The sequence below is a fragment of the Varroa jacobsoni genome, unplaced genomic scaffold, assembly GCF_002532875.2.
Source record: "Varroa jacobsoni isolate VJ856 unplaced genomic scaffold, vjacob_1.0 scaffold_971, whole genome shotgun sequence".
Classification (NCBI taxonomy): domain Eukaryota; kingdom Metazoa; phylum Arthropoda; class Arachnida; order Mesostigmata; family Varroidae; genus Varroa; species Varroa jacobsoni.
In genome coordinates this window covers 70164-80517 of record NW_019213873.1, presented here as the reverse complement: position 1 = coordinate 80517, position 10354 = coordinate 70164, and the positions used below count along the sequence as shown (strand labels likewise).

At 38.1% G+C, this 10354-nt stretch overlaps 2 protein-coding genes across 2 annotated transcripts in view; both read right to left on the bottom strand.

Annotated features, from left to right (window-relative positions):
• Window positions 1-2483: 2483 nt before the first annotated feature.
• Window positions 2484-3875, bottom strand: RpS29 (ribosomal protein S29). The gene is made up of 2 exons (XM_086970494.1): window positions 3714-3875; window positions 2484-2820 (listed from the first exon to the last, which is right to left on the bottom strand). The coding sequence occupies exons 1-2, from the start codon at window positions 3773-3775 to the stop codon at window positions 2712-2714; spliced, it is 171 nt and encodes a 56-aa protein (XP_086826620.1). The 5' UTR covers window positions 3776-3875; the 3' UTR covers window positions 2484-2711.
• A 1514-nt stretch (window positions 3876-5389) lies between these two features.
• The window catches only part of Rpt1 (26S proteasome regulatory subunit Rpt1), a 6810-nt gene continuing 1845 nt past the window's right edge, over window positions 5390-10354 (bottom strand). The window contains exons 2-10 of the mRNA XM_022842081.2: window positions 10227-10315; window positions 9784-9906; window positions 9305-9538; window positions 8922-9087; window positions 8287-8515; window positions 8118-8175; window positions 7770-7841; window positions 7417-7553; window positions 5390-6346 (exon numbers count right to left, since the gene is read on the bottom strand). Coding sequence (XP_022697816.1) covers window positions 6202-6346; window positions 7417-7553; window positions 7770-7841; window positions 8118-8175; window positions 8287-8515; window positions 8922-9087; window positions 9305-9538; window positions 9784-9906; window positions 10227-10315 — 1253 coding nt within the window. The 3' untranslated portion in view covers window positions 5390-6201. The remainder of the gene's footprint in view (window positions 6347-7416; window positions 7554-7769; window positions 7842-8117; window positions 8176-8286; window positions 8516-8921; window positions 9088-9304; window positions 9539-9783; window positions 9907-10226; window positions 10316-10354) is intronic.

Here is a 10354-nt window from a genome sequence, read left to right as displayed (position 1 = left end):
GTAGTGATAGATCTAAATTGGGAGTGGTTTTTTAGATCGTATTAAGACACACGCAATTTTATGAAGTGTGATCTTAAACAGTCATATTAATTTAATAAAACTGCTCGCCTTGATTGCAGTTTGGGGCCTTTCTATTTCCTTTGCAATTGTATGAACGCCGTCTAGTGAGCAAGTCGGCTTTATCATGTCGCGACATGCAGGAGTCTCGCTCGAGCAGATTGGACACACAATAATCAATGAGTTCAAGTCTGAGCTATATGGCGGCTACGTGTGGTCATTTCAGAACACATTTGTTTCAAAGTACTCAATCCTACACCAATACTGGAAATCACACTCAGGGCATAAGCATTGGCCGAAATTTTGGTTGTACTCGTAATAGGCACATCTAGACGGCGATTGTCTGCATTCTTCCTCGAACAAGCTTTTTTGAATAATAGCGATTTATATATATATGTAGCGTAAGTATATATCTAAAATACAGTAACCATCGCGGTGGTTCAAATTGTTGTGTAGTAATATTGGAGTAGTACAGTTCATTTACTTCAAGTTACTAAGCTTTATATCATAAATGTCCAAGCTGATGTTTTTTTTATTCATACATTTTACAGCCAACTTTCCGAACTTGATAAAACTTTGCTGTTTGACTTTTCTGAGCCTGTTTGTTCTATGTAATGACAATTTCATTCAACGTCAATGGTCTTACCGTAGGAGTTTTAAAAAGACAGAGCCAATCACTCCTTTATTCGAATTGCCGTCCAGGTACTGACTTAAGGACGACTACTATTCTAAAATTAACTCGGGATTCTATTTTATATATTAGGCTCTGTTATGTTGATTTACAGTTCCTGAGAAGAGCTTAAAACAAACTTCATCAGAGCGCGTCACGTTATGAAATACACTGTTATTCCGCCATTCTCAATTTAGAACAATTTCGCAAAATTGCAAACATCGACCCGTATTCTTTAGTGAGCTGTGCAGCGATCTTAGGTGATAGATTGCCAAACCCAACACCACTATCACATACTTCAATTTCCGGGTGATAGATGCTCTGCGTATGGACGTCCTTAAGTCCCCAATGAAGGTTTAATGCATGCTTGATTTGTCATTGTTTGCCATCATTTGGTATACCACAGATGGATCCAGTAATTTTAGTTGCCACATTTCCGTAGATCAGTTTTGAATTCACTTTTGCCAGACCTTACCGGCATTTGCCATCCTCTTATATTGTCTGGTGGACTAGAGGAGGATTTATCATGTCAGCCTTGAGAAATTAATGGCTTATCGGGAGAAAGTCTTCGTTTTAAATGCAAAATCGAGAACGCAAATTGAATCAAATTAGGACCTCCGCTTTTCTTGTTTGCTTTTTTAAACCTAGACTGCCTTCCCTTGGGTATTTATATCCAACACTACAATTTACGAGAAAGATATATTTATTTCTTTACCTTTCTCGTCCTAAGCACCTTCCAAAGTCTTTGAAATAAAAGATCACGTGGTTAAGCGCGTTATTTATGACATGTTTAACGACAAGTCACATCCCAACGGAGAATACTAGTAAAGCGTTCCCTGTCCCCAAACCTGATGGCATCAACCCTGGAGTAAAGGAGAATATTCGGCTACAAAGATGCACAAACATACATATGACATATTTAAGAAATACTGTAAGAAATGGTACATTAAAATAATAGAATTGGTGAACGTTGGTTCAGTGCTCACTCAACCGTTGTAAAATTATATCCTGTAATGCTACTAACATAGTATTATGGGAATATAAAAATGGAAATGCCTGTGCTCAGTTTCTCATCAATCTAATGCAGTAATCTCTTATTACTTTAACATCCGGTAAGTAAAGAGCCAATTGACCTTGTTCTAAAATTTGTGTATATGTATACATATGCATATGTTAAAGTACTATGAGATACACGAATCAGATGCCTAAAACTGCTGTGACAAGCATCTCAGTACCATTCCTATATTTCTACGTAATAATACTATGTCATAAGCATTATAGCTTATAACTTTACAGCGGTTGAATGAGCAATGAACCAATAATATATATCCTAGTTGTTTGGTTTAAGAGTTATATTAACGTTACGATGGGGCTCTGCCAACGGAAACTACCAACGTTGTCTTAGGATTAAAACAATTACTAATGCGGTTCTCAAAAACACTACTAATTACCCGCGTGTTTCTCCAAAAATTGATACCGCGGTAATTTTAAAAAAGCTATTAGGTGGCTAGTAGGTATATTATTTGAAATTTCTCACCATATCGATAAAATAAATAAGAACAATAATACTAATGCTACACATTTCTTTTGCCTTTTTGGCAGTAGACACTCGTTTTATCAAAATTACTCACTACAGAGGCAGATAGAATCCAAAAAACTCGTTAGTGTGCGGAGTTTCGCGTAACTTTCCACATCTGGTTAAAAATTTAGAGCATTTTCAAGCAAACGACAAATACAGTGAGTAGACAACAACCACTATTTTCTTGCCACAGTGGCAGATCAGTGCATTTATTATTGTGTTTTAAAAAACAATAAATCTCGAACTACCACCTTCCACGCACTTGAATGTCCCGCGAAATATTTCTCTTTTCAACCGAAGTCTTCTTTGAGAGGCTTCCGTCAAAATGACTTGGGACAGAATTTAATACCTAATGCGCCGAACTGCAGTTTGGCATTCTTTCATAGAGCAGCCACGTTCGGCTTTCTAATCCATCTTCTTGAAGCCGATGTCGTTGGCATACTCACGGAAGCAACGACGGCAGAGGTTGAGGCCGTACTTGCGGATCAGCCCGTGAGTGTTTGAGCAGACGCGACTGAAATTCGACAAACCACAGACACACAGATAATTTACTAACAAATAAAAGTGCCAACAGCTTATCACCTTTATTTCTAGTGATCCTAGTCAAGAGTATTTATCGCGGTTGTATATAGGGGACAACGCCGCGATGCAGCATTGCTGAAAATTGCTGAAAAAATACTTTGTATAAATAGCTTTATGATGCCATTTGCCTTTTATAATGCTATTTGTCTAAAGACCTACGTCACTAGTATGAACTCAACTTCCATCGTAAAGTGCTGATTGCCGCTGGTTTTGTATCAATGTATTACATTTCCAGAGTTATCTAATATACCGTAACTCTTTAAATAAATTTTCTATGAAGTGGCGATACATACACACGACAAACAAATAACACGCAACTCTAACAGATAACAATGGCAAAGCTACTGAAAAGATAACAGTTAACACAGAGGCAGGTGTTTTACCTAAGGTATTGAAAATAAGTGACAATAATCAGTGATAAAAAAAAACTGGTATTGGCTCATACCGTATGGCTAATAAGCTTAAGGATTAATGGTAAACTAATTCGAATATCAATGGTAAACCACATGTGTCAATCAGGCACTAACTCGTTGCAATTCAACTACCACCCGATAATTCTGAAGAATCTATCCGTTTTCGTCCGTTTAAGTATCACAGCACATATTCGCATGAATACAATTGCTGTTTGGATGTTTTTTTTTACCTCATTCAACCATTTTTAGTACACGAAAGGCCGCCTATTTTCAGGTGGGCATATGATTTCAAGATGGCTGCTCCAAATGCATTGATCCTAACAGCCAAAGGAAACACTAAAATCTGTTGATTTCACTAGGGTTTTAGCCATGTTTTAACATTTACCGACAGAGTGAGTTAAAGGATACTTACCACTTTCTAGAGCCAGGCCCATACTTGCGTGGATGCGCAAACCAAACGCTATCGTGACCCATAATGGAAAACGTGCTCCCGGCCGACTCGACATACGATGCGAAAAGACACTGGATAAGTCGCGGAATGTGGAAGCGGGTTCGATACGCTTGTGGTACTACTGTGATACGCAAAGCGCCTCTAAGCAAAAGTTATTCTTAGGCCTTCAACGTAATCAACGCATTTTGCTTGTATCTAGGCTTCTATCTAAGCGCTATTCAAATTAAAGAATGATACACACACACACTTGAACGGCAAATACGCATACAGGAATTGAAAGAAGCGATATCCAAGTAGTTCCCCAGCCTTACAAGCATCATCCGATGAATAACACTCTCAGTCATAGTCATAGTACACAAATGTGTGTCATATAAATACATCTCGGACTGCGTAGTGACGTGTGCAAAAACTTTGAAAGCAATGACAACAGTAAAGTTATTTCAAATTTATTAGTACAGACGAAACTAAAGAAGGGATTAACATGCAAAAATCATATTTTTAAATTTATATGTCGTTAGTATTGTAAGAACACTTTTTTCGAGACTTTAGGTTTTCAAATATTGCAATGTAATTGGACTTGGAGTCCGAAGTCATCGTCGGACCCCATTAAATATAGCTACCTTATTACTTAGAGCACAAAAGCAGTTTATGAAAATCATAGTAAAATTCAAGCATAACTTCAAAAAATCTTGAGAAGTTAAGTTACTTTCTTAACGCATGCATTTCACAGCACCACAAGGTATAGTTTGATTTCAAATAAACGGACCTTAGGTGGTGTTAAACTGGGGCTGTCCATGCTATCTTTTAGTCCTTACAATGGTCTCCTGGAATGGCAATGCCCCTCACAAAGTAGAATTTTTATAACGAAAAACGGAAAGAAAGCCATTACATTATTTCTACTTGTACATTTCTATATTATTGGAAGATGAAGCTCGGAAATATCTTTGCGCCTTCTTCTTATAGCTAGCCTCCATTTGCACGGGTTTTGAAATACTTTTTATGACCTTTCGTCTCCATAAGACACCAGATTATTCGAGGTTAATGTGCGAAGCGATAAATAGTTCAGTAATTTTGGTTCCGGTAATCTAGCAAAAAAATGTAAAACTTTTACTGTAAGCTACGCAACTGATATACCCTTTAGCTGAACTCCTTGAATCTAATTAAATTATGCGGTACTAGTTGATGTCATTAATATGATGGAATGGCACGGAAGTGCTTAGAAATGCCTGTGCTGCGTTTTAATACCCAATAATATGCAGTAAAAAAATACGCAATACACTATCATTACTTTCTCGACAAGATTGCCTTTGTCAGGGCTTTTTTGACAAAATCATCGTACCTAGATATGTATATGATATTGTGAATTTCTTTATTATTGCAATGTGCATACATAATTTCTAATTGCATAGGTATTGGTGGAAACTATTTCTGTTCTTACCCCTATTTCCCACCCCATACATCTGTATTGGGTTTTATCCGGGTCACTACATTCATACCTTCTAACTCAATTGTATTGTGTTTTTGTGACAACCTTACTCTAAACACTAAATCAAAATAAATAATGGGTGTAACAAAATCTAAGATAATTGTAAAAAATTGTGATCGAAATCAGATCACGCATTGAGAAGACAAACCAATTTCACCTTTTACTTTATACTAATTCAATATTTATTATACATATACGCGTAATAGTATATTATGAAATTGCAGACACCTATATTGTTATCGAAATAAACTTGAATCGAGTTAGATTCAGCTCAAACCGTTTTATATAACCTTGAAATACGTGTTTCCAGAGGTTGCAGACTTAATTTCCATGCAATTTTCTCGAGTAGTAGAAGAATACGGCGCACCTTACTTTTATTATGATACCATAAAATCAGGTTTCCGCCAGGCTTTCCGTTGTACTCTACTATATCAATATGACTAACGTCCGCTGTATTCTGCTCTCAACATTTGCTAATTACCATAATCTGAACAAACGCATCATGCAAATAATGAACAAGAATATTGACTTTTGACTTTAAAGACAAATATATAATCAATTCCATTAGACGGAACAGGAATGAATCGTTATTTTATTTGTTTAAGAAGTTGGGAAGAAACATTTGAAAAATTCGTCAAGAGGCAACTACCCACAAAGTATCAGACAAGTAACCCGAAATAATACATATGATTTTGCAGAAATTGTGTCAATAGACTAGTCTGGGTTCTATGCATCTAATCTGGAGTATAGTTGACAGAGAAACCTATCACAGAAACGATGTTGAGTTGAATATGTTTCTCTGATCAGCCTTGTTCGCAGATACGGCATCCTGTAGACCTTTAGCGATTTGAAAGCGTTTTTCGCATAGGCTTTACAAGGATCGCATGGGGTTCTCGGTACTTCTCTTCTAGTGTCGTTGCTAGAAAATCCGCGTTACATCTCAATCTTTTTGGCTATAAGATTTTAGTTGTAAGTCATGTAGCGCGGCGTTGAGGAAAATTTGGCGTAGGATTTGATGACCTTATTGATTGCCTCAAGGAAATCCTTCTCAGTCGCTACCTTTCGACGCGCGCGGATCGCAAACATGCCGGCCTCTGTACACACGGACCTGTTTCATTTTACAACAACATGAAACTGGTTAAAGTTGGTTGTCTCTTTGTCTGTATTGCTGTGCACATGCAATGATTACAGCAGGTTGTCATCTTTCCGCTGCTTCATATTATTATAAATATTGCACATCGACGTTCTCGAAGAGACTGATGAAGTACATTGATCCTATATCATGTGCATATAAGAGAGTAGATGACTCAAAAAAATATTCGCAAAGAATTTCTTTAAAAAAAATCATGATTAACGGTTTAGAAAGCACTATGTTCAGAAAATCACGCAGGCTTATGTTAGAGCCAAATGAAAGTTTAACAGCCTCAAGGATAGCCATCCACATAATTTATCTTCGTTGTTGACTTTCTAAATACACATTCGGATAATGACGTTAATTCTAAAAGAATCAGGAAGAAAACAAGGCAGATTTATCTGAAAGGCCTCAGACGTTCGGTCGATGCCTAGGACGGCTAATGGAATTGTAATTAAAAGTTAACGTCCTCCGAAATTGATTTTTTCGAATCGTTGCCCTTTTTCGTAGGTATTTTGGAAACAAGGATCAGGTACAACTACTATGAAATTACGTGCACTTGATTAGTAATCACCAAATTGTTGTATCTATAAATTCTGCTTGCGGGTTGAAAGTCATGTAGTAAAATCTAAATCTGGACTGATTTGTTGGTGTAGAACACCCTGCTCACGCAATATTTCAGTCGTATCCACCATGCTTCTAAGTCGTGGGAGAAGCACCATATGTTGGAGCCAGGGAAGAAACTACGCAAATGGAAACACCAAGCATCGTTAGCAAAAATAACAGAAATGTAAATTTTATGGTGGTCGATATGGAGTTTGTAAGATGCGAAACCCTTGCAAAATTTAGGTCGAAAACCGGGAACAATAACAGGCAAACGTATGCACCTAGTAGTACTCTATGTTAGCACAGGCGGAATCACTAACCTACTAACCAGCTTCAGCGTTATTGGGGACAAGCAATAATATTAGTTACTCAGAAGGTCGGTAGACTTAAAGCGGTCGACGTTGCTTACAGTAATGATACTTATTTTTCACGCAACTTACCTAATTTCAGCTCCAGTTGAGTTAGGACAAAGTCTCGCGAGTAACTCAAATCGGATGTCCCTTTCCACACTCATGGAGCGCGCGTGGATTTTGAATATATGGGCTCGCCCTTCTAAATCAGGAAGACCAAACTCAACCTGGAAAGGGATTAGTGCGTATTAAATTTATAGTAAATAGTGTTATTGGAAATATATAATTATTAGCAATAAGTTTGCAGTCCCTTCTTCAAGGCGCACAACTGTTTTAGGTGTATCGTAATCGTTCACCCAGATGAGAGAGCAACATCCAACTACTGATTATATACATATTCAGGCACTGAGGCTCTAAATTGCCCTATTTTGAATAGAACACACCTTTCTGTCGAGACGTCCTGGCCTCATCAGAGCTGGATCTAAGGTGTCAGGTCGATTCGTAGCCATCAAAACCTTAATTAAAATAAATTCAGGTATATATTTTTTAATGTTATTTTCTACCACCTCAATAAGCTCTACTTGTCTTGAAATATTGGAATTAAAACTAAAGCGGGTTAGCTCTGGATACATTTAAACAATGCAACCCCGACTTTTGAAATTCCCAATTTATGAGTACAAGAGCAAGCAGTGAATAAAATATCGCTCATGAACGTTCTTTTACGCGTTTTCTTGGATCGACAATCTTTCTCTAATTTCAATTTTCGTACCTCATTATAATGAAGTACATACCTTGATATTTCCGCGAGGGTCAAAACCGTCAAGCTGGTTGATTAATTCCAACATCGTTCTGCAAATTACACGAAAAAAGATTTTTGTTTCGAACGTATTCCAAAGCAGCAATGCTTTCTGCTCAGATACTCAGAAAAGATTACTTTTTGCACAAGCGCTATCTGTGTACCTTTGTACTTCGTTATCACCGCCAGCACCATCGTCAAATCGGGCACCCCCAATAGCGTCGATTTCGTCGAAGAAGATGAGGCAGGCCTTTCTCGTACGAGCCATCTCAAACAGCTCCCGAACCATACGCGCACCTTCACCGACGTACTTTTGTACCAGCTCCGATCCAATGACACGAATGAAGCACGCATCAGTACGATTGGCCACAGCACGGGCACACAGCGTCTTACCTGTATGTCACAACAATAGAAAACGCACGGTGAGAACGGCATCGTATATGTTGAGATGAGGCACGAAATACAGTAATATGTAGATTTTGCTATTTCATTGAGCACGCGATCAATAATGTCTTTAGCTTTATAAAATAATATACTCACGCGTTCGTAAAAAGATGAATAAAATCTATTGGTTGAATGAATGAAAAGTGTTATGGTCAGCAGAATAATTCCCATTGCCATCGCACAGGTACTGGACTCGAGGAAATTGTGTTTGATATACTGAATATAATTTGCGTGATAATCTAATGAAATCTAAGCAAAGTAAGCTTATGCAGCATTGCGATAATTTATGTTATGCTAAATATGTGTTACTTTATTCAAACCACCAGCGGATTATTGATTCTGTCGAATAACGTACCAGTTCCAGGTGGACCAAAAAGAAGTACTCCTTTGGGCGGCTCAATGCCAAGATTCACAAAACGCTCAGGGTGCAACAATGGAGTTTCAACTACCTCGCGTAGTTTATCGATCTGCTCTTTGCATCCTCCCACATCCGTGTATGTAACGTCCGGTTTATCTTCCACCTGTAACCGAACGCGTTTTGTTATAAAATTTCTAACACAAATGAGTCTGGATTTTTGCAATAACATACTATAATAATATCGTATCTGAATTTAAGGTAAGCAACACAATTGTATGCCATAAGTACCTAAATAGTGTCGGTGTGAAAGAGTAATTTTATGAACGGAAGGCTTCGATAAATTATCTTTAAAAATTTCATCAAGGTCAGGATTTACGAACCTGCATCATGGTAACGGTTGGGTCGATCTTGGGCGGAAGTGGGATGTGAATCTGGTATTTATTTCTGTCAACGCCAACTCGCATACCCTCTTCAATGTCAGTTGGAGCAACGGTGTCGGCAAGGTCGACGACGAACTTGGCAAACTGCTTCACGTTGATCATGTACTTTGTTTCAGAGGAGCCGCTCGCATCCTCTCCAGTAGCGCCTTTAATTATCTTCGTACAACGAGCCACCTAAAACGAGTGGAAATGAAAAGAGGTCACCTAGACTATATTCACTAAGAACCAGTTTTCGTAGTAATTGAAATTAGAACCCCGCCAAAACTCTTTATTTTATCGAGAAAATCCTGAGAATACCAGATCTCTCCTTTGGTAACCAACAGCATACTTTAATAATAACAAGAGCACGATTATATTCACGGTCCGTAGCAATTCGTGGTGATAGAGCACGAACTGTATACGGCAGTAGTTGCCCTCACCTGGAGTGGTTGCTCATTCTGTAGCGTCTGTTTGTCGGCCGCAAGATCCCAGAGTGCGGGGGGCGCTAAACCTGTGTCAGATTCTTTGATACCGGTTAATTCATTAACCCGTTTTAAAATCGCCTGCAGAGCAATACAAGACACAAAACAAGACTAAAAAACGAAATACTGAAACTTGCACTAAGAGCTACTAGTTGCGCCTTATGTGAGCGAACTTGCAAGCTATTATCAACCAGAAAATCTTAAAGTAACTGACAAAAATTATAATATTACTGATCTCGATTGACCACTGACGTCAGTTTTTGGCCACTGCTCGAAGGAGACCCTGGAATTTAAGCACATACGCGATTCTATTCTTAAGCTAAGCTGTCAAAAGCATATCATTAGTTACAAAATTAGCGTGTTACTGATTGCTATTATGGCCACTCTTAAATTGGACTTACCTGCATGTCTTCTTCGGCTTGTTTGATTGCCTTTGAATACTGGCCTGCTCCGTATGTCTTCAGCAATGCAATGTCGCCTTCATCCAGTACTAAAAATCGAGAAAGAGAGAAAAAGGAGCACACACACA